This window comes from Canis lupus, chromosome 10 (genome assembly GCF_048164855.1).
Source record: "Canis lupus baileyi chromosome 10, mCanLup2.hap1, whole genome shotgun sequence".
NCBI lineage: Eukaryota > Metazoa > Chordata > Mammalia > Carnivora > Canidae > Canis > Canis lupus.
Window position 1 is genome coordinate 16,825,150 of NC_132847.1, and position 25,329 is coordinate 16,850,478.

The 25,329-nt window shown below is 40.8% G+C and overlaps 1 protein-coding gene and 1 long non-coding RNA gene across 5 annotated transcripts in view; both read right to left on the bottom strand.

Moving 5' to 3' along the window:
- The window catches only part of LOC140641264 (uncharacterized), a 322,998-nt gene that overhangs the window by 257,209 nt on the left and 40,460 nt on the right, over positions 1-25,329 (bottom strand). The window lies entirely within an intron of this gene.
- Positions 8,987-9,704, bottom strand: LOC140640873 (NADH dehydrogenase [ubiquinone] 1 alpha subcomplex subunit 5-like). Of its 2 annotated transcripts, none has more exons than XM_072840282.1 (2): positions 9,650-9,704; positions 8,987-9,153 (listed from the first exon to the last, which is right to left on the bottom strand). In XM_072840282.1, exons 1-2 carry the CDS (start codon positions 9,702-9,704, stop codon positions 8,987-8,989), a joined length of 222 nt encoding a protein of 73 aa, XP_072696383.1. The 2 variants fall into 2 exon arrangements, with proteins under 2 accessions (XP_072696383.1, XP_072696382.1); XM_072840281.1 differs by having other exon boundaries at positions 8,987-9,264; positions 9,644-9,704.

Sequence of the window (25,329 nt, forward strand, 5' to 3'; positions counted from 1 at the left end):
AGAAGTACTATTGAAAGAATGAGTGGTGGAGATGAATATGTAAGTCAACCAACCAAGGTCTGAGATCTAAAGAAGAAAAGGAGGTGAACTTAGACCATCCTAGAACCTGGGAGGATGAGCACTTTCAAGAGATGATTCCTCATGAGCACATATTACAAACCCAAGGTGGGCTTGGTTGACTGACTTAATATTGGTCCCTTTTCCTTTGAACCTCATTTTCTTGTAACAGTGAAATAAAAAAATGGCAGTATGACCACTAACCTCTTTCATCACAAATACATTTAACCCCCTGCAAATTACCTCAGTGATTCTATTCCTTTTCTAAATCTCTCCTCCAGTGCTCACTTCGGCAGCACATATACTAAATCTCTCCTCCTTTCCATAGCTACCTCTTCAAACCCCAACCCTTCTATGAGGTTTTCCTCTGAATCAGCAAAACCAATTCGGCCCCACACAAATGCATGTAAGTTGCCTTATCCAAAAGCATCATTTCTATCAATCTTGCAGCTGTGGGCAATTTTATTTTGTGAAAAACTCAGAAAAAGAATATTTCAAATAAGATGAGGGGTAATAGAAGACTATTAGTCCCCTTCATAGAGTAGTAACAGTGGGACCAGATGACATGAGGAATCCTACAGCTAGAAGAGTCCTTAAACAGGCCATTCAAACCAGCACCACTACCTTCACAGAGCGACATCCTGAGGCTCTGAAGACAAGAAACAATTTGAAAAGCATCCAGAGATAAACTTTGACACGAACTTGAAATAAAATTGTTTGAATGTCTTCTCTTGTCAATTCAATAACCCCACTTCCACATTCTGTTCGCATATTTTTATTTTTATTTTTCTATTCTATTTGTGTCTTTTGACCTTTCTATAACTTCTCTTGGTTTGGTAAATCTCCCTCTCATCCTGAAATGCCAGACTATCCACTAAGTTTCAGTAGGGTCTGAGTAAGAAAAAGAAAACATTTTTCTAAGCTCCTCTATACTATATTCCTTTCTAAAAAAGATTTTATTTATTCATTCATGAGAGACACAGAGAGAGAGGCAGAGACACAGGCAGAGGGAGAAGCAGGTTCCCTGCAGGGAGCCTGATGCAGGACTCAATCCCAGGACCCTGGGATCATGACCTGAGCCAAAGGTAGACATTCAACCACTGAGCCACCCAGGTGCCCTCTATACTATATTCTTAATTGTCATCCAAGTTGCTTTTTCTCAAATTACCCAAAAGCCTACTAGCAAGTAAATATTATGTACATTTTCATGTAGTATATTCTGCGTCTTTTTTCTCTGTAGAGGATGGATGGATCAGTAGGGGACAGGGGAGGGAGGGTTTTCAGAATAGCATTGCTTGTATTTTTGTAAACTTTTTTATTCAACAATATCTTCTGAACATCTTTGTATATCATTAAAATTGATCAACATTACTGTTCTCATGCTCCTACAGTATTGCATCATCTACATGCCATAACTTATTTATTTTTTTAAATTTTTTTATTTATTTATGATAGTCACACACACACAGAGAGAGAGGCAGAGACACAGGCAGAGGGAGAAGCAGGCTCCATGCACCGGGAGCCCGACGTGGGATTCGATCCCGGGTCTCCAGGATCGCGCCCTGGGCCAAAGGCAGGCGCTAAACCGCTGCGCCACCCAGGGATCCCCCATAACTTATTTAAATCCAGGATGAATTCTGCCTTCTGAGAAGTTGCTTTTTTTATTTTTTTTAGGATTTTATTTATTTATTCATCAGAGACACAGAGAGAGAGAGAGAGAGAGAGAGAGAGAGGTAGAGGCACAGGCAGAGGGAGAAGAGGGTCCATGCAGGGAGCCAGATGCAGGACTCGATCCCAGGTCTCCAGGATCACACCCTGGGCTGAAGGCATGCACTAAACTGTTGAGCCACCCAGGGACCTCCCGAGAAGTTGCTTCTTTAGTCTGGTTCAAAGTGTTGATTATTCCAACAGTTTCCAACTGGCCTTCTTATCTGCTTTCCCCTCCATGATGCATTATCCACACGACTGCTGACCTGATCCTCCTAAAACACAGGGAGGATTGTGCTACTCCCCTTTTTACAACCCTTCAACTGCTCTTCAAATAAAACCCAAACTCCTTCCCAGGACATTCAATACTCTCCCAGAAACTAGCCTGGGTTTCCTGCTCCATTCCCAGCACCCCCATCTCTCCCAGCCCATAACATAACAGGCATCTCACCACTTCCTGCTCACTCCGTGGAAAGTCAAGGCTCTGTGCCTTCCTGGAATGTCCTTCCCCACCTTGTCTATATGGCTAATTCCCATTCCTCTTTTGAGATCCTCCCTCATAGCCTTTCTTGCCACCAACAGAATTAGTATTGGCTTTTCTCTGTGTGTGAAGCCATTTCTCTATTTCTACATAATGACACTTACCATACTGTGTTATAATTTTTTATGTAAATATTTATCTCTCCCACAGTTCTGGCTTTATCCCTAATGTTTTGTACGCTAACTTTCCCTCAATAAATGTTTGTTGAGGTGAATTCAACCGCTTAACCTGTGGATCAGGGCAGCTGAAGTTCTGAGTCCCAGGATGAAGTGCATTTCCACTCCCTTATAGCTGGAACCCTGATACATCAGCAGCAATTGAAATTGCTAATCTATTATTTCTTCACTAACTTCCAGCTTGTATGCAACGGATAGAGTCTTAAGGATGGTATCATTGACAGTATTTGAACTCTTTCTACTATAAGGAGGGAATGATAAATTCAGACATTATGTCCAACATTCCATTACAATAAAAAAAACTCCTGGAAGAGGCACCCACTGTGAGAGAGCCGTCAATAGCTAACAGAAAACAATAAAAGTCTGCCAACAATATAAAAGTAACATTTAAATGTGAATATTGACAAACGCGAAATATTTCATTAACTTTTCCCATCTTTGTGATTTCTTTTTCCTTTCCCCTTCCAAGAAATGATACACAACTTTCTGCTGAACAATCATCCACAAAATATCAAATGACATAGTCTTAGATGGTATTTTCAGAAAACAAAAAAAAGAGAGAGAGAGAGGGAAGTGGTCTAGGTAATAGTGGTTTCAGTGATATCAATGTTTACTTTCCAGTTTCTTCTTACATTTTCTAGGCTTAGTGAAGCATGACGATTGTTTTTTTCAATAAAATACATTCCCACAGCACCGCAATACTAATCATGTGGTGTTTTGCTTTGCTTTGTATTGTTCTCGTGCTAATTGCCACTGATTTATTGGATGCTTGACCTCCTAAGTGTGGTTCATATGGACACTGAAATCCAGTGAAATCAAAATCAACACTGCAATAAAGTAGGTCTGAAAAACATATAAATGTTGCCAACATAACAAATTCTTTCCTTAACAAACCACTGGAGATACCCAAACTCTGATTTCTCTTAGGTCAACGAGAAGAACCACATTTCCCTTACTGTTCCACTTTCTAAAAAACTGTAGCAAAGAAATCGAGAAATGCACAAATCCTAAGCACAGGTCGATAAATGTTCGCAAAGGAAGCCCAACAACATAACCAATACCTAAATCATACGCAGCACCCGCAAAGCTGCTCTCACATGCACCCTCCAGCCTACCTACTTAAGTAACCCAGATTCTGGTATATTAGCTTTGCCTGTTTTTGAACTTTACATAAATGGACTCATAGAGTGCATACTCTTATGTCTGGTTTCTTTTGCTCCAAATGATATTGTTGAGACACATCTTTGTTTTTGCGTGTGACAACAGTTTGCTCGTTGTCATTGCTGTATAGAAACCTTTCTTTTGTTTCAGGAGCATCTAAACAAACAAGCCAGCTTCCTGAGGAAAACACTTTGAGACACGTGGAGCTCAGTGTTTAGAATATACAAGCTTTAGTCAAAAGAGGAAACAGTGAATAAGATGACCTTTTGAAATAACCTGAACTCAATTGTTAAGAAGCAGCTGTTTGAGGCAAGAAATGGAATCCCAGAAAGAGCCCTGTGAGATAAGTCAGAAAAAATGGTCTTGGAAAGAAATGCCCAGAACTGAATCGTGTATCTTGGTTCAAAAGAAAATAAAACTGGCCCTTCAGAAAAGATTTTGATTCAAGTTGTCTTTGCTCTCACCTCTTTAGCAAAATCTTCCTTTTTTTTTTTTTTTTTTTTTTTTTTCTGCCTATGCAGTTCTGTAGTTGATCTGAAGGCCACACTTCTGTTAGGGATCAGTTTTTGCCACACCTTTTCTCACACTGTGTGGTATATAACCAAACAATTTCTCACATAAAAAGACATTTTCATTCCATTTCTGCCTCTTCTATTTAAATTTTTTCAAGTATTTTTAAGTAATCTCTACACCCAACGTGGGGCTTGAACCTACAACCCTGAGATTAAGAGTCACACACTCTACCGACAAAATCAGCCAGGCGTCCCCTTTTTCTGCTTCTTTTAAAGACAGGCTATCAAAAGCCTTCTCTGTAAGTTTTTGTTATTTCCATTACCATGATCTATCAATGTCATAAAAATTTATAAAATTAACTCGGCAAAAAGTCTGCTTCTCCCTCCCCCTGCTCTTGTGTTCTTGGTTTGTCCTCTCTCTCATTCTGTCTCAAATAAATGAAGTCCTTAAAAAATAAAAAAATTTAAAAATCCAGATATAAGAGGGCATCCAAAGTTCATTTCATTGGCTACTAAAGTATAGTGTGGTAAATTAAAAGTGGTTTTACATTATTATCTTTCCATCAGGAGAGCGAGTCTACTTCCCCACAAGGGAGTCACCTTGTGTTTGCTTTGACCAACAGAATGAGGCAGATGTGACTAACATGACTCTGAGCTCAGGCTTCAAGAGCCTTGCAACTTCACTGCCACCCCCACCCCTTTCCGGACTTGCTGCCTCCATAGGAGACAGCCTGTGCGAGCCTGCTGAGGGAGGACAGTGTGTGGAACAAACACAAGTTGCTTGTACTGCAGTCCCTGATGGTGATGGGTAGTTTTGGGGTTGACCTGACCAGCCTCATGGATGCCCAGAGAGCTAATAAAACATGTCTTGGTGTGTCTTTGAGGATGCGGAAGAGATTAGCATTTGATTCAGTAGATTGAGTGAAGACATCTGAGCTCACCCATGTAGGCAGGCAGTATCCAATCTGTTGGAACAAAAGGAGGAAGAGAAAGCAACTTCTCTTTCTTTCTGAGCTGGGATATCCATCTTCTCCTGCCCTCAGACATCAGAGCTCCTGGATTCAGCCTTCAGGTTTAGACTGGATTATACTACCAGCTTTCCTGGTTCTCCAGCTTGCAGATGGCAGCCTGTGGGACTTCCCAGCCTCCATAACTACCTTGAGCCAATTCCTATAATAAATCTCCTCATGTATACCTAGATATATCCCACATATATCTATCCCACAGTGACTCCTGATGGATACACTGACCAACAAGCCCACAGAAGACAACTACTTGCATATGCCCCAGGTAAGAGCAGCAAAAGAAACACCTAGCTGAACCCAGCCCAACTTTATGGAGAACAGCAACAACTAATTAATTGCTCATTTAAGCCACTAAATTGGAGGGAGGATTGTGACTCAGCAACAGGTAAATGAGACAGGCACCCAGAGCCCATTTCATTAAGTGACATACCAATTCAGTAAGGAAAACAGGCTAGTACGGTTGGGGTTTCACTATCAGGTCTCCTACTTCAAATTTCTATTGCACTTTTCTGCCTAATTTAGCCCCAATTTATTTCAAATTGGAGAAACTATAATTAACTTCTAGTATCTGTCTCTGCCCCCATTTACTTTCCAAACCAATCCCACTTCCTTGCTACCACCAAAATATCGAAGATGCTGGGCAGCCTGGGTGGTTCAGCGGTTTAGCGCCGCCTTCCACCCAGGGCCTGATCCTGGAGACCCGGGATCGAGTCCCACGTCGGGCACCCTGCATGAAACCTGCTTCTCCCTCTGCCTATGTCTCTGCCTTTCTCTCTCTCTCTCTCTCTCTCTCTCTCTCGTTCTCATGAATAAATAAATAAAATCTTTAAAAAAAAATCGAAGATGCTAATTAAAATTCTCCCTGCCATTCTTCCTTTCAAACCCACTTCTGCCTATGGGATGAAGTCCTGAACCCACCATAAGGCCCTCCCCAAAGCAGAACGGAGAGTATTGATCCACCCCTTCCCCAGTGATTAAGGGTTGCTCCCAGATGTGTTAACCTCCCCTGTGCTTCCAAGCTGGGCATATGTCATAACCTAGAAAGTTCCTTACAGCATCTACAGCACCAAAGGAAATACTGGGGTATTAGGTGAGACACTTGAAGGGAGATCTTATCACCTCTAAATGAGTAGAAGTCTACATGGAACTGTCCAGTGTGGCCACAGCTGAATCTGAGGGCAGCCAAGCACATGTGAATCACTGTGTCAGCTGTACCTGCTATTCTATTCCCAGTCTGAGGTCAAATCAGAAGACCCATTTCCTTGAGACGCCTTATATAAAAGGTCTCCTGAGAAGTACCTGGAGTGCCTGAGGTGGTCATGCAAACCTTGCATCTCCATGAATTACTGGAGCTTCTCCATCCAGACATGGTAACCTCAATTAAGTGGATCTGGGGGGATAGCTGAGTGGCTCGGCGGTGGAGCATCTGCCTTCAGCTCAGGGCGTGATCCTGGGTCTGGGTATTGAGTCCCGCATGGGGCTCCCTACAGGGAGACTGCTTCTCCCTCTGCCTGTGTCTCTGCCTCTCTCTCTATGTCTCAAATAATATAATAATATATATTGAAAGAAGAAGAAGAAAGAAAGAAAAAGAAAGAAAGAAAGAAAGAAAGAAAGAAAGAAAGAAAGAAAGAAAGAAAGAAAGAAAGAAAGAAAGAAAACACCTCCAGAGTCACTTAATGTATGATTATTTTCTTTAAAGAACAAACCAAAAATTGTACAGAATCACCTGGGAAACTCGTTTTCAAAGGGCTCAGGTCCCACATCAAAATCGGAGAATCCTGAAATCTATAGGAGTAGGATATTTGTAAAAGCTCACAGTTTGTTTCTGAGACAGCCAACAGTTGGAGAACAACCAGTTAAGAAAATGAACCGTCTCTAAAACAGGATTCATTCACCACTGGGTGGCGCCAGAATTTCAAAGATGAAAATTTCTACCACAGTATCCATTTCCCCTTGAGAGTGCAGTGTATTTCCCCTTTCTCTCCCCTCCACATCACACCAAAATAAATATTTCACTCTGTATCAGTGTGGCATTTTCTCCTCGAATTTATTTAGGTTATAACCCACTGTCTTGCTCTGGAGAGACCTTGGAGGGTTCTATTTCAGCAATGCCTCCACTGTCCCTGGGCATCTTCCCTTCCCAGTGCAATGTTTGGAAGAAGAAAATCCACTGTGAGTATTGGCCTCAACAGCAAGCAGTGACTGGACAAAAAACAATTATATGACATGTTCCCGAAAGCCATGGTTAGCCATTTGTAGATTTCGATCCCTGCCCTTTTCCAAAAACCATGACTTCAAAAACACACCAGAATCACGTTTATTCTTTCCAAATTCCCACTGCCTCAGTGCAGAAGTGTTGGACAACTTTTTAACGGTTTTGTCCTCTCTTCTTAGTCAGAGTTCCTGCACATTAAAAAATCCCATGCAGATAATAATCTCACTTAAAAATTTCTCTGAATAGTTCACTTGTTTGAAATGTGCTTGAAGATGCTGTATATAGCCTTCCATGTGTTTTTTTTTCCAGATTACATCTTATTTTACTTTTTAAAAACATTTTATTTATTTATTTGACAGGGAGAGAGAGCATGAGCAGCAGGGTGGGGAGGCAGAGGGAGAGGGAGAAGCAGGCTCCCTGCTGAGCAGAGAGCCGGTAGGGGTTTGATCCCAGGACCGAGAAAGCATGACCTGACCCGGAGGCAGCCACCTAACCAACTGAGCCACCCAGGCGCCCTGCATTTAATTATTTTTAAATGTGAACTGAACAGAAATACCTGGAAACATAAACAAAACAAATAACATTTATTTTATCAGTCCTACAAATATCTACTGAGCAATTATATGTACCAGGCACTGTGATACACACTAGCAGGGAGATATGAGTTTGAACACAACAAAAAGATGGAAGCTCTCATGGACTTTTTTTTTTAAGATTTTATTTATTCATGAGAGACACACACAGAGAGAAGCAGAGACATAGGCAGAGGGAGAAGCAGGCTCCGTGCAGGGAGCCCGACGCAGGACTCGATCCCCAGGACTCCAGCATCACGCCCTGAGCTGGAAGGCAGACGCTTAACCACTGAGCCACCCAGGCGTCCCTCTCATGGACTTATATTTCTAGTTGAGAGAACCATGGAGGGGAGGTAGCAAATAAATGAACAGAGTAATGAAAGTGACAACTCTTTTAAAAAGTAAAGCAGAATGATGCGATAGTTTCTGCACAAGGTAGAATTATTTTTGACAAGGTGATCAGGGAAGGAATCCCTGAGAACCAAGAATAAATGTTGATAAGAAGAACCATCTAGGGGCACCTGGGTGGTTCAGTGGTTGAGCATCTGCCTTTGGCTCAGGTCATGATCCTGGGGTCCTGGGATCAAGTCCTGCATCGGGTTCCCCGCAGGAAGCCTGCTTGTCCCTCTGCCTATGTCTCTGCCTCTCTGTTTGTCTCTTATGAATAAATAATTTTTTTAAAACTTAAAAAAAAAAAAGAGCCATCTAGGCAGAGGGCAGGGCAAGTGCAGCAATCTGGGGTTGAATGAGGCTGGTGCACTACAGACCAGGCAGGAAGGCAATGTAAGGAAGCCTGAGCCAAATGAGCTTGGAGACAGGAGCAAAGAAAGACCTTATCAAGGCCAGATACTGCAATTTACGTATATATATTTTTAAGTAAAATGGGAAATCACTAGAAGGCTTTAAGGAAGAAAGTAACATGGTCCTATGTGTTTATTTATTTGCTTGTTTATTTATTTAATATAATAGAACATTTAATTACATCAGTTTCCCATCAACACACTAGTCATTTAATGATGATTATATTGGCTGTTTCCACTGGTTGGCAGGAAGCTCTTCCAGTAAATGCTCCCATGGTTCCCAGTGTATCATTTTTCCTGCCAGACTTAGTTCATTTCCAGCCTGAAATACCACCTCTTCTAGTTGACCACCCTGAAGTTGGTCTTCTAATTTCTTAACATCTGGTTCTACTTTAGCCATACTCAGCTTCTCATTTGTAATCTGTTCTGCATATGTTCTATATGCTGCATTTTTAGGAATTCGCTCAAGAATATCAAGAATCTTTGGGTAACCATTTGCTTCGATGTGGATGGAACTGGAGGGTATTCTGCTGAGTGAAATAAGTCAATCAGAGAAGGACAAATATTATATGGTCTCATTCATTTGGGGAATATAAAAAATAGTGAAAGGGAGTAAAAGGGAAAGGAGAAAAAATGAGTGGGAAATATCAGAAAGGGAGACAGAACATGAGAGACTCCTAACTCTGGAAAACAAACAAGGGGTGGTGGAAAGGGAGGTGGGCAGGGGGTGGAGATGACTGGGTGACAGGCACTGAGGGGGGGCACTTGATGGGATGAGCACTGGGTGTTATGCTATACGTTGAACTCCAATAATAATAAAAAAAAAAGCCAAAAAAAAAAAAAAGAATCTTTGGGTACAATATTGTTAGTCATTCACAAAGACTCTCATGTATAACCAATCCCACAAGGTAGGTAGTCTTCCTTAGCAAACCTACCATGACAGCACCTACATATTTATTTTTTAGATCATCTTGGCTCCTGATTGCAGAGAGGACACAAGTGGAACCATCGCAGTAATTGTCTGCATGAGAGATGATGGTAGCTTGACAAGAAATAAGCTATAGAAATGGAGAGAATTCACATTCTGGATGTGTTCTGGCAGTACAGACTTGCTGATGGACTGCATGTGGGGAATGAGGGCATGAGAGAAATCAGCAACACCTCAATTGCTATTTGATCAACCAGGTAGATGGAGAGGCCAATTACTAAGGGTAAAATGAGGAGGAAAAGTTTAGAGGAAAGTTCTAAATTTAAAATGCTGATTTGGTCACACTAAGTTTGAGATGTTTATTTAATATAGGAACAGAGGGATCCCTGGGTGGCGCAGCGGTTTAGCGCCTGCCTTTGGCCTGGGGCGTGATCCTGGAGACCCGGGATCGAATCCCACATCGGGCTCCCGGTGCATGGAGCCTGCTTCTCCCTCTGCCTATGTCTCTGCCTCTCTCTCTCTCTCTGTGTGACTATCATAAATAAATAAAAATTAAAAAAATAATAATAATAATATAGGAACAGAGGGGAACTATAAGATTTAATAGGTAATAGCATATAATATTTATAGCCTGGATAATATCATATAAACACCATATCATATAACTGTTTTTTCTAAGATTTTATTTATTTATGAGAGACACAGAGAGAAAGGCAGAGACATAGGCAAAGGAGAAGCAGGCTCCTACTGGGAGCCAATGTGGGACTTGATCCCAGGACCCCAGGATCACAACCTGTGCCAAAGGCAGACGCTCAACCACTGAGTCACCAAGGTGCCCCTCATGTAACTATTATTTAAGGGGTGGATAATATCACCTAGAGAATGTGTACAGATAGAGAAGAGTATCTGGGACTGAGCCCACTGACTCTACACTGATGCTGTACTGTTAACTCTCTCAATGAGACTGTAGCAATTATGGGAAATATGATATCATCAAGATCAATATTGATGAGAATAAGAATACTCCACATGGTACTGCAAAAATAAATAAATAAATAAGGGGGTGGTGCCTGGATGGTTCAGTTGGTTATGAAACTGACTCTTGATATTAGCTCAGGTCATGATCATGATCTGGGGGTCATGAGGTAGAGCCCCACATCAGGCTCTGCACTGGGTCTGGAGCCTGCTTCAGATTCTCTCTCTCCCTCTTCCTCTGCCCCTCCTCCTTTCCGCTTCTGTGTGAGATTTCTCTTTCTCAAAAAGAAAGAAAATATGATATTTTTTTCCTGTTTCCTTCCTGGGTAACAAGTGGACTTGGCAGTAAACTGCAATAGAACCAAAATCTTCCTATTAGTTCAGATGTCTTTACAGCCAAAGGAAGTTATGAGAATCATCTGTCTCCACAAACCAAAGAGGTTTCCAAGATCTCTATTAAGCCTGAGTTAATAAAGTTGAATAGATTTCTTGAATGCAGATGTTCACAAATGCTGTATGCAGCATTTCCCAACTTTCACACAGGCTAGAGGAATTGTCCATAGACTACAGTTTAGGAAAGCACTGACTGAATCCACGCACACATTTTATAGATGAGAAAACTGAACACAAGGAGGAATAAAGTCACTGGGCCTGTAGCTCATTATTTTAAAACATACCATTACTACAAAACTGCTTGCCCCAACTTTACCATCTGAGTGCCTATTTCTGCTATTTTCCTAAAAGCTGAGTTAATGAGAGGTCAACAATAGGCTTTCAGGTTGATAAGATGCCCCAAGCTCCTTCTGAGTCTGAAGTGCGCACATGTGGCTTATAAGGAGCTGCTTAAGAATCACTACATTATATATCCACAATATGAAGTGGGAGACAGATTTTTAATTTTTTTTTCTCAAGTACAAACTAGACAATCAAACTATGACTATATTTATGGCTTTTGCCTCCAGTCATGTGTGTGACTTTGGATCCATCCACATCCTGTCAAATCTCTGAACTTCCATTTATCTGCTTGTTAATAATTAGGGCAGTAAAATGAGAGTTAATATTTGCTAAAGTTTTGGCCCATGACACAAAGTTTCAAAACCACCAGAAATGGTCTTTAACAATGATCAAAAGAAGCTTGGACTAATTTTCTGAAAAGCCATATCTGGGCAGCCCCGGTGACTCAGCGATGTAGCACCGCCTTCAGTCCAGGGCCTGAACCTGGAGACCCAGGATCAAGTCCCACATCGGGCACCCTGCATGGAGCCTGCTTCTCCCTCTGCCTGTGTCTCTGCCTATCTCTCTCTCTCTCTCTCATAAAATAAATAAAATCTTTAAAAAAAAAAAAAAAAAGCCACATCTTCCCCATCACCATTCTGCAGGAAAGAAAACTTGAGTACACAAATACTAAACCCTTAATATGTCAGAGGTCATAATGCACGAGGCATGAGGCAGGACTGGAGGCCAGCTTTGATCTGTGCAATGCAAAACCCTCTAGTGTAGCTGATAGACCTCAGTGGTGGGTCCAGCTGTCAGCTGAGCATGGGGGCTAAACAAGGGAGTGGGAGCACTGCACGGGAGTGTGGAGGATGGCTTGGGGATGTCATGGCAACAGTTTGTAGGTCTACCAAGTACGACTTCGAGATATTTAATAGATGTCATTTACCTGAACTTAAAACTATTTTTTTTTAAATTTCTAATGATAATAGGCTTCTTAAGTGTACTGGACTATTATCCCAGGAAGATTCCACTGCACTCCCTAAGTTCCCCATCTTCACTGAAGACACTCTCAAAGTACATTCATTTAGCTCAAACAACCGACAACAGTTAAAATATAATAGCCCTGAGAGGAGATACTACCATCTTATCCTGTTAGTGTTATAAATATAGGAGGTGAAGCAGTTAGCTATGACAGCATAACCATCTCAAAACACAGGGGTTTAAAAAACTATTGTTTTGGGGCACTAGGGTGATGCAGTCAGTTATTTGCCTAACTCAGTTTCTGCTCAGGTTGTGATCTCAGAGCCCTGGAATCGAGCCTAGCTTCAGGTTCTACACTCAGCATGGAGTGTGTTTGAGATTCTCTCTCCCTTTCCCACTCCAACTTCTACTCATAGTCTCTCTCTCACACACACATATAAATGAATACATCTTTAAAAAAAAAAACAACTACTGTTTCTCAGGAAGCTACAGGATGGCAGGTAGTTTTATTGAATTAGTCTAGTCAGATTTTGCATGAGCTCAGTCGATGGTAGATGGTAGACGGCAGGTCAACTGGGAGCAGAATGCTTCATGATAGCAAGAATGACTAAGCTCTTTTTCATGTGGTCTCACATGGAGCATGCCCCAAACTCGGACATGTTTTCATGGTGACCATAGAGAAGCCAGAGATGATGAAGAAACATGCAAGGCTTCTTGAGCTTTAGATTCAGAACTTCACATCATCACTTCTGCCATTTTGTTCCGGCCAAAGCAAATCACAAAACCAGCCCTAGTTAGAGTGGGCAGGAACCACAAGGTTATTGGACAAAGGGTACAGATAAATAGAGGCCATTCAATTAGAGATCATCGATGCTATAAATCTAACAGAGGGTGGAAGGGCCAATTTTGATTCAAGGAGTAGAAAAGGGAAGATAGTGAATAAAAGTTATTTGCAATCTTAATAATCTCAAGCCCGGAAATCAGAAATCTCGTTCTATTATCTAGCCTTGAAATCAAACAAATTGGACTCTTCCTTCTCATTTGCAAATTTCTGTCTGTTTTTCCTATGCAAGTAAATCATCTCCACAGATACAGTTTGTTTTACAATGGTCACAGATTAAAGCTCATTAAATACTTAAAAATATTTTATCACTTCAGTTCAGCCAAATGATTTTACTTAGATTTTTGTTTGACAAAGAGCTAAAAAAAACAAAAACAAAACAAAACACTAAAAAACTTTAATATCTTTTTTTATTCTTCTAGTTAATGAGCAACTTTAGCATTTGCATTAAGTGCTATGGTGGGACACTTAAAAAGAAAGAAGAATTAAAAGATCAACTTCGCTGTGAAATAGCCTTCTCTGGTATGACAGATTTATCAGAAAAAAATTAATAAAATAATAAAAGTATACTCTGATTATAGAAAGCGTAGATGAAGCAGGAGTGCTAAAACATAGATAATATCATTTAACAATGAATATCAATGCTGTTGTGTTGGGCATGTTTAATTTAATGTATAGTCATGCAAATAGGAGGAAGCTGAAGACCATTTAGAGAGAATGTGGGTGGAACCTGTAAGGTGGCACAAAGTCACTATCTTCTTAAGGGAAGAAAGACATCAAGATTGGAATAAGACATAGGTCACCATGAGTAAGGGGTCAGTGTAAGTGACCCCACACCAGCACCAAGATAAGATGAAGTCCTTGAGGCGAGAAGGTAATGTTATCTTAGGTGTCACAAAAAATGTCGCTGTGATCATTTGCTGAACCACACATGTGCGTTTCAGGTGTGGCTGATCACGTCCCTCTGAGCAGAGTCTGAAAGAGAAACCTAGTAAAGCACTTAATATAGTGAGGGGAGAGCAGGCCACTTGGCTGAAAGGGCTGTCATTGGCCAGATCAGGAGTAAACTCAAAGTTCCTTCCTGGTACTCCCCAGAGTTTCTTGAAGATCAGGTGACCTCTAAAGGATGTGGAAAAGGCAGCAGGCCCTGCCAGCACAGAGGAGCATCCAGCAGACCTTTCAAGCACTGATCATGTTCTGCAAGAGGATACTCCAGAAGAAGGAAGTAAAGCCAATGGACCCAGGCCAGGAATTGTAAGTGACAGGTCTCAGACCTGGGGGAAAAAATAGGTGAGAAGGGAGTGTTGCTTCTTTCTATATAAAAGGTCTCTTTAGCATCTCAAGGACAGCAAGCCTCCACATGAAGGAGGTCTGTGGTTGCCCAAATGGGAGCATCTTCCTTCTTTATCATCAAGAGCTTGAGAAAAAACAAGACTGATCCCACAGGCTTTAGGAACTTAAGACATGCTAATCTATGACACAAGCGTATTTTGCATATAAAGTTAATGAATAGAAGAAGTGGCAGGGTTTGAGGGGTTTTGTGTTATTCAAGCTGAAGAAAGAGAACTCAAGCAGAGGGGGACAGTGAGCAATGCTAGAAGAGTCCCGAAAAGTATGGTTGCAATCCAGGACTCAGTTTCAAGAGAACTCAGTATTTTCCAACAAAAGGGAAAATGGAATTGAAAGAAAGAAAGGGAGGGGGATGGATGAAAGCACCAAATCCTAACCACTAGACCACCAGGGAGCACAGGAAGGAAGGAAGGAAGGAAGGAAGGAAGGGGAAAAAATAGCACTAAATAAAGAAAAAGAAAATGGGATAACACACTTGCACAGTCGCACTGGTTGTGCTGACTTTGTAGGTTTTGGTTTTAAGTTTCTTCTAATTGAGAAAGATAAGTTTGGTTTTAGGCTCAATTTCTTTGACTTCCTTGTAAGCAGGCACAGTGGCTTAGGCTTTTGGTCCTTTGTTGCTTTGTTTTCTGCTTTAAATTTAGTAAAACCACTAGCAGAGTACCAATTATATGTAAAGGAATGTAATTTTTAAAAAATTCCTCATGAATTCCAACTATAATTGCTTTAAAATCCTTTAAAGAATCCTGCCTTAAAAAGGAGAATTTCACAGGAAGGTTGTTAGGCTCAGCCCAGACCTAGAGTAATAAAGAGAAAGCCTCCAGAAACTCATTTAAAGGCATCACCATGGGTACACGCAAACACTGTGAAGACAAACACTGTCCATGAGACGTGACGGGAACAGAAAACATACTATAAAATGTAAATTGATTGAACAGACAAGGAACCATGTGCTTTATTTTACTTCCAGGAGACTGTGTGTAATAATGGAAAGATGCAGGGCTTTGGATTCTACAAACGTGCCCTGAATCCCAGCTCTGAGCCCTTTAACTGCACGTGTGACTAGGAAAAGAGACAGTGTCTCTTGACTTTGGTTATCTTACCTCCAAAATGATGAGAAATATACCTATTCCTTAGTGTTATTAAGAGGATTAAATAAGTTTCTATATGTAAAGTGCCAGGCATATAGAAATTTAACAATAATTAAATTATCTTCCAGTCTTGATCCTCTGTCCCTGAAAACTCAACAAAACACTAGAACACAGTTTCACAGATAAATAGCATATGCCTCTCCAGCCATAAAGAGATGGTTCAGTCCAATCGCCAAACTCCACCTTAATCCACAACAGTTTCATGGGTGTGTCAGGCAGAAATAGAATTTAAACTCTGGTTTACCAGAAATCTCAAAATGACATCTGACCTGTCTGGGCTAAATGCTCACTGTGCTTGTGGAGGAGATGGTAAGCAGATGGATCTGTATTGAGCCCCCAAGCTAGGGGGCATGGAATGACTTCATTAAACTGTCTGAGTCTCAACCTTCTCCTTTGTAAAATGAGGCTATTAACTCCCTCACAGACTCACTTCCAGCACTGAACACAAGCAAGTTAGGAAGGCAACCCCCATCACCACAAATGTGGTGGCCTTTAAAAAACTCTGCCCCAAAAACAAAAAACAAAAAAACAAAACAAAAACTCTGCCCATTGGCCACCCAAGTGGCTCCTAGACATTTACCTAAGACCACTGAAAATACATGTGCACACAAAACTTACATACAAATTTCCATAGCAGCATTATTCATCATAGCTAAAAACTGGAAACAATCTAAATATCCATGAGCTGAAAAAAGGATCCTTAAAATGTGGCATATCCATACAATGGAATATTATTTGGTCATAAAAGGGAAGTGCTGATACATCCTACAACATGCGTGAAAATTGAAAACATGCTAGGTGAGCGGCACCTGGCTGGCTCCTGTGGTAAAGCATGCAACTCTTGATCTCAGTATCATGAGTTTAAGCCCCACATTGGGTGTGGAGCCGACTTAAAAAACAAAACAAAAAACAAAAAAAGCAAAGTATGCTAGGTAAGAGAAGCCAGTTACAAAAGATCACATATACAATGATCCCATTTATATGAAATAATCCAGAATAGATACTTGCTGCTGTCTCTATATGAAATGTGTCATCCAGAGACAGGAAACAGTGATTGCCCAAGGCAGAGAAGTAGGGAGGTAGAAGGAGGGAGAGTAACTGCCAACAGGTACAAGGTTTCTTTTTTCTTTTCTTTTTTTAAGATTTTATTCATTTATTTGAGAAGGAGAGAGCACCAGTTGGAGGAGAGGAGCAGAGGGAGAGGGAGAAGCAGACTCCCCACTGAGCAGGGAGCCCAATGTGGGGCTCAATCCCAGGACCCTGGGATCATGACATGAGCCCAGGGCAGACACTTAACCAACCAAGCCACCCAGGCACCCTCAAGTTTTCTTTCTGAGCAATGAAAATATTCTAAAATAAAATGATGGTGGTGGTTGTGTACCTCTGCAAATATACTAAAAATCACTAAGTTATACATATTAAACATGTGGACTTTATGTTATATAAATTATACCTTAGTCTGTTTTTTAAATCTTCAAAAACAGTTACTTTAACTAAGACCTTCTGATTTTTTTCTAAAGATTTTATTTATTTATTCATGAGAGACACAGAGAGAGAGAGAGAGAGAGGCAGAGACACAGGCAGAGGGAGAAGCAGGCTCCATGCAGGGAGCCTGATGTGGGACTAGATCCCAGGTCTCCAGGATCACACACTGGGCTGAAGGCGGTGCTAAACTGCTCAGCTACCTGGGCTGCCCAAGACCTTCTAATTTTATTATAAATGTTGGTAACAATAATTATAACAGCTTACTGAGCACTTGTTATGTGCCAGGCAATATTCAAAATCTTTACAAGTACTAATTCCCTTTCCTGACAAGGCTGTCAGGCAAATACCATTATTATACCCATTTTACAGATTAGAAAACTAAAGCTAGTAAGTTGCATCTTAATAATTCAAACACAGAGAGTCTGTGTTTTTTTTTTAAATAAAATATGCACCTGGCCATTTAATCCAATAGCAAAATATGGAGAGGAAATCCCTGAAATTCAGAGAGTTGGGGAAATTTTAAAATATTATAACAGAGGCACTTAGGCAGCTCAGTCAGTGAAGCATGCAACTCTTGATCTCAGGGCTGTGAGTTCAAACTCCATGTTGGGTATAGAGATAACTGAATAATTTTTTAAATTAAAATCTTTAAAATAAAATGTTATAACAAATGACAGAACCAAAGTAAGTTAATGCCAAAGAGTAAAATAGATTTTTTTTTGGTTACTTCATACAATAGCAGTGGAAAATGAAAGGCTGGAGATGACATAGTCATGTCCCTCTCTTGTCCTGTATGAAAGCAATATTAAACCCAGGCGGGCTGTTGCTGGGAATCCCCAGTATGTTTTCATTCTCCCATGAGTTACAAGAGGAGGGATTCCGTACAGCAGCACGGTAGAAACAGAAGCCAGGCTAGCAGGCTAGAAGCGAAGACCGAGTCAGGAGCGCAGCCCTTCCTCTGGCGCTAATTATTCACATGGCCTTGGGTAGGTCACCTAACCCCTCTGCACAAATGACAGCTCTCTAACATGAAGCATCCGTTTGTTTTCAAATCTCATCATCTAGCACCTAGTTTCTAGACCGGTCTCAAAAAGATCTTCTCCAATGTCATACTTACTGTCAAACAAATCTTCCTCAAATCCAGCTGTGGGGAGGGAACTGAGATGTGTCTCTTTGTTCCTCACTTTTAATGGTAAGGCCCCTTGAAAATAATAAAGGAATATTTAATAAATGTTGGCTGTATTTCTAGTATGACAAAATAATTTTGGCAATCCTTTAGAGTTAAACATAATTTTGGTAATGCTAACAGTGCTCATTGTGATTATCTCTGAAGGATGAAGATTATAGGGGTTTTTCTTAATTTTCTTTTTTATATTTCTTGTATTATATTTTTTAAAGATATTTTTATTTATTTTTTTTAATTTTTATTTATTTATGATAGTCACACAGAGAGAGAGAGAGAGAAAGAGAGAGAGAGGCAGAGACACAGGCAGAGGGAGAAGCAGGCTCCATGCACCGGGAGCTCGACGTGGGATTCGATCCCGGGTCTCCAGGATCACGCCCTGGGCCAAAGGCAGGCGCCAAACCGCTGCGCCACCCAGGGATCCCCTTGTATTATATTTTATAGACAAAAAAGTGTATTTTTAAAAACTACAGCCCAACATTATGAATGTAGCTACTGGCACTAAACTGTGCGCTCTGTAGCAATTAAGATATTATGTATAGTTTACCACAATAAAAATACCCCCAAAAAATCCATTATGGAGACACTAAAAATAATACAAAGTTCATAAATATTTCTCTGGAAATAATGACCAATTTGTATAAAATCAAACAAAGGCAGAATAGACAAAAACTATGCAGTAGTCTGAAGACACTTTTTTAAAATTTTTATTTATTTATTCATGAGAGCTACAGAGAGAGAGGCAGAGACACAGGCAAAGGGAGAAGCAGGCTCCCTGCAGGGAGTCTGATGTGGGACTCGATCCTAGGACCCCAGGATCATGCCCTGAGCCAAAGACAGACGCTTAACCACTGAGCCACCCAGGTGCCCTGATACAGATATTTAAATCAAAGAATATAGTTTCTTAAATCTGTAACTCTGAAGCCAAATTCATACATTTTGCCAAGTACTGCAGCTGGGATGTCTGAATGTCCACAGTGGTGTAGGGAATCTGCTCTTCTACAAGCTCACAAGAGTTAACAGTCAGCATCTCTTCTCAAAGCCATGGTCAATGGCACCATGTTGGTAGCTTAAAACCAGCCATGGGGGCAGCCCGGGTGGCTCAGCGGTTTAGCGCCACTTTCAGCCCAAGGGTATGATCCTGGAGACCTGGGATCGAGTCCCACGACTGGCTCCCTGCGTGGAGCCTGCTTCTCCCTCTGCCTGTGTCTCTGCCTCTCCCTCTCTTTCTCTCTCTGTCTCTCATGAATAAATAAATTGAAAAAAAACAGCCATGGTTGGAGCATTTACACTCTGGAAATTGGCTAATGCTACAAATCAAAGCTCTGTTTTCCCTGGAAAATCAGCTTACCAGCACATCACTGTTTAAGCAATAAATCTGTAAACTGAAAGAAATGTATACTAACAGAATGTCTAAAATCAATGATCTCAACTCATTTTATAAATTTAGAATATAGTTAGGAACAGTGAAAAACATGCCTAAGTGAGTGGCAGGAAAAGGAACCCGAGTTTCCAAATTTCTTTCCCTTACGTCACAAAAACCAAAATGCCCAAAGACAAAGATGCCTTAAGTTTGATATTGCTGTGTTCACGGAACTGCAAGATCAATTTTCTAATCTTTCTGGGGGCAAAACTCCCTCCAAAGCCACCAACCGCTGCAGATAGTAATGGTTTTCTGTCAAAAGCAACATACATCATATCTCTGCATCCTCTCTGAGAAAGGCTTATGACTTCAAAGGACGAATTAACCACTTGTGACCATGGAAACCACAGACAAAAGCAGCTTGAGGAAGTAGCACCGGGCTTGAGATAGGACCCAGTTCACTAGTTAGACTGAGCATTCACCAATGTCAACACCCCACAGGCGCAAACCGTTAATACTTACTTGATCTCTGTTTGGGATGAGGTCTTCCACAAGCCACATGCAGGCGCACGGCCAATGTCACATTCAGAAAAGGAAATTATATCTTTTGGTTATATTTTAATAAGACTCTACTCCACTTTAGTGAAAATATGACCGGCTTAAATCATAACCTTCCTACGCATCATCATCAATAATAGTTTCTGCATGCTGACTACAGTACAGGCTTCATCTTGGAACTGTATATGATAATCCAGTCCTCACCGTAGCCTTTGAGATGGATAGCATTATTATCACCATTTTTCCCGAGGTTTGGAGACGTAAAGAACCCTTCCAATGTAGACAATCTACCCCCCCACCTCAAATCCACATTCTAAATCACTCTAGAAATGTGCATACATTCATGATATACCCAAACACTGGTTTTCCCTAACTAGCTATTCCACGATGAATTCAGAATCTCCAGGTAACTCCACTAGAACACACATTTGCTTGCCCAAATGGCAGCAGCACGTGCTTCGAGTATAAAACTAACTGTGTTCATACTAACCTGAGCACAGTATAATCCATCAGATAAATCTTAAGGCACAAACACTGCAACACTGTTTAATTGGAGAGGAAATTTAGTGTATTTCTAAGTGGAAAATTATGTGCCATGCCTCTGGAAAGCGCAGTTTTGAAGCTCTGTTGTTCTTCTAGTGTTTTCAGTTTGATCTTGTGCATCAACATCCCATTCCCACACCTCTAGGAGGAGGAAGAAGATATATAGGCATGAGTCCTCCAGCCCTTACCGGACTGAGCACCAGCAGACATATCAGGTCTGTATTTGTGGACTTCAGAATGGCTAGACATGGTAACCAAAGATTATCATTATTGCATAAGACTGACTTCTTCGAATTATGAACCTTGTTTCATTGAAGATAGAAAAAAATTCTTACACTGAAACTGCAATGAGTCAGGTTTAAGGAGAAAAAAAGTATAACTAGAGAACACTTGCAACATCATGTAGGGTGAGGCTTTAAAACCCAAAAACCTGTTTTGAGAACCCAGTAAGTCAAAGCAGGCAGAAAGCAGAGAGGTGGACTGAGGAGGGGTTGCAGAGGCAGATTGCAGAGGTCAGCCCCACCACAAGAGGGCGCTACTACTTAGTATGAGCCGACTATTACCACACACCTTCGATTTTCTAGGCAAGGTCAGATAACAATGTTGTATTGTGAAACGGATAAGAAATTTCTAATTATGAAACATGGCAAAGGCCAAACAGAAGATGCCAGCAGGCCAAATCTAGCCTAATATCTTTCCATCCAGTAGAAGGAAAAGAAAGTTCAGAGCTGTTAACTCAACTTACTAAATCAAATAGCCCAAATTCATTTTTCTGTTTTCTACATCAGAACCTCTTTTACAGGGGTTTGGAGAGGTAAAGAACCTTTCCAATGTAGACAACCTACCCCCAAAATCCATTTAAAATCCAATGTATGCACATTCTAAATCACTCCAAAAATGTGCATATGTTCATGATATACCCAAACACTGGTTTTCCCTATCTGGCTAATTCCATGATGAATTCAGAATCTCCAGGTAACCTCTTTTGCAGGGGCACCAGGGTGGCTCAGTGGTTGAGCATCTGCCTTGGGCTCAGGTCATGATCCTGGGATCCTGGGATCCAGGGATTGAGTCCCACATCAATCTCCCCATGGGAAGCCTGCTTCTTTCTCCCTTTGCCTATGTCTCTGCCTCTCTTTCTGTGTCTCTCATGAATAAATAAATAGCGTCTCAAAAAACAAACAAACAAACAAAACCTCTTTTACCATCTCTAAAGATACTACATGTGACTTATTGGAGAGCATCAGCAAAATGAGATATTTGAATCACTGGTGATCTTGCTTCAAACTGCTTGCTAATTGTCAGTTTCTCTCTCGTTTAGTTTCTATAATCTGAGTTTCCAGAAGAGGAGATAATAAGGTCTCTGCTATCTTTATTTTAGTTGTATTCTACTTAACATCATCTTTTTGCCAGCGTCTATGCTCTTTTTATAGCTATATTTACATAAATGTCCTACTCCAGTTTATATTTGATCGCCTGGTCTTTGTTTTAATTTTCACACGCAAAAATGAAAGCTGCAGCAAAGGTTAGGGGTGTCTTGAAGAGAGGCCCTGTCTAAACAGTCAAAGGGGTCAAACAGTGACAGTTCGGTGGATTGCTCATGTGGATTGCTGCCCAGCAATCAACTGCCATTAATCTTAAAAATAAAGCATCAGAAATCACATTTTCTCTCTGTGTGTGCCTTCAAAACCTCATTCCTGTTTGAACATAAGGTCCAAACATAGCTACTAGCAAATTTTGAAACATTTAGGATTGGTAGTTCCCATCAAGAAGTGAAAACTGAGAGGGCAAGCCACAGCTGGATCCCACTCTGGAACAGGTCTAGGTTGCCCATCCCGTGGGCATCTGGCCATTCAAAACTCGAAGGTCCCTGATTTACTAGTAAAGTTGAGCATCTTTTCCTGTGTCTATTGGCCATCTGGATATCTTCTTTAGAAAAGTGTTTGTTCTTGTCTTCTGCCCATTTTTTATTTGGATTATTTGGATTTGGAGTATAGAGTTATATATAAGTTCTTTATACTGGTGATTACCAGAGGTGGGGTAAGGGGTGGAGGGATTAAGGTGAATAGGTGAAGAGGATTAAAAATATACTTATTGTGGGACACCTGGATGGCTCAGTGGTTGAGCATCTGCCTTAGGCCCAGGTCATGATCCTCTGGGGTTCTGGGATCAAGTCCCGCTTTGGGCCCCCTGTGAGGAACCTGCTTCTCCCTCTGCCTGTGTCTCTGCCTCTCTTTCTCTGTGTCTTTCATGAATAAATAAATAATAATTTAATAATTAATTATTTAATTAAATAAATTAAGATTAATATTTTAGTTTTTAATTTATTATTTATTATTTTTTTCATGAAAAATAAATAATAATTTAAAAAATACTTATTGTGATGAGCACTGGGTAAGGTATAAAATCGTTGAATCTCTATATTGTACACCTGAAACTAATACAACACTGTATGTTAGCTACACTGGAATTAAAGAAAAAGAAACAAACAAACACCCAAATGTCTGGGGAGGACACACGCACACTGCCCTTTACTAACACTTTCTGCTAGCTTCCATCCCCACCTCACAGTTTTCCTTACCTCTCTGGCTCTAGAAGATATTTGAGTTAGTGACCCCTGCTCTAGACCTTCAGCCAACCTCATCTTTGACACAATTTCTTATGATTAGGAATTAACTTCAACATCTTACATAAGAGTTCAGTCAATACTGTTTCAATTACTTCAGAGTCGCTTCCCATAGACTGGTAGCTGCTGCCTAAGGGAATAATCATATTATCCGATGATTGTGGTCATTTTCAGCTTTCATAGTATCATGTACATGGCCATAAAATTCAGCATTCATCTGTTTATTCCTATTACCTATAAGATAAAAGCTTGACCTGGCCACTGGCATTCAGGGTCCTTCAGCATTCGGCCTTCAACCTAAGTGTTTGAAGCCTCTACCTTCCTCACCAACACAAAGTCTCTGCCACTCACACAAATCTGGCCCATGCCTACTGATTTGCTCATGGACTCCCCCCTCCCTTCCCTTTCTGCCTTCCAACCTCTCCTCACTCTTCAGAGTTTAGCTCAAACTCCACTTTTTCCTGTAGGCTTTACTAAGTCACCCCAGATTCAAAGGATCTTGCCTCCTTTTAAAGGTAAATAAACAAAGTCTCACTTCCTTTTAACTGCTCAATAAACATTTAGTGAATGAATGAGTGGATTCCAGCATGACCACATTCTTATGGCCACTTAATTATGACCAGGTTGCTTAACCTTTTTCAGATAGTTTCATCACCTGCAAAAATGTGGTTTGGGCAAGAAGTGACTGAGATGTTGTCTTGAAATTATCTAGCAGAGACGCTACAGATACTCAAAAGATATTAGGTAGTACAAAGACTAGAGAAGTATTAGCCTGATTTACTGCCTTCCTATTTGCATTTAGTTAACTTTTCAATTATGTATAGCGTCTCTTCCTAGCGACATTATTGGATCAAGGACTCATTTCTTAACACTCTTTTCTATCATTCACTGTGGCTAGCATGGAGTTTTGCTAATAAAACATTGTTGATGAGTCAATAGCTTCTCTCTTTAAAAATATTTCTGAAGACTGTCTGGTGACACTGGAAATTTCCTCCTTTAGAGATATTCTCTCCTAAATTAAGCACTGCCCCAGCTAATATCCAAACCTGCTGGGAGATAGTAACAAATTATGTTGCATTAGGTATTAATACACCCCTGGTTAGACTTTTTTTGCTTACAAGGAGCAGAAACAAGCTTGCAGATAGTTGCTGTTATATGAAGTATGATACTGGTTTGTTTAATCCAACACTTCGGTAGAATTTACTTTATTTAATGTCTTTGCAATATAATTGCAACATAGAAATAAGGGGGACAAGAGAAATACAGATATTGCCCTATGGAGGAGGACAAGAAGTGCAGTTTGATGCAGTGCACCATCAGAATTGCACCAAGATGGCAGCAGGAAGCAGGGTGACCGACTGTCATGATTAGCCTCACACTAAGAGGTTCCAAAGATACAAGACATTTGTTGCTGAAAGCAGAAAATCCCAGATAAACTGGGATGAGTTGGTCATCCTCAGGAACCACTAAACTCTCACCAAAAGACACACTTCCTCTAACTTCAAAAGTGTGCTTAGACTCAGTACTGCACACGAAGCAACACAAACCTGTCCCTGGCTGGTTATCAGCTGGTTAGAGCAAAGGGCTAATGAGGCCAAGGCTAAAGGTTTGATTTCCCAGGAAACTTTGCTCTCTTCCACAATCAGAGTCTGCTTGCTTCTCTTAAGCCAGCCATTCTCCAATGTCACTGATCAATCACAAGGGGAACAAGGAGAGAGAAAGCACGGCTACTTGGACCAGATCCTCCAAGGCTGCTTGTAACCTGGTGGGGGCACCCTGATGTTCTCCTTGGGCATGAATGCCGAGTGAGTGAATAATGTCATGTAAAGAGACTCACCTGCTGAATTTCCTGCTTAAATGTT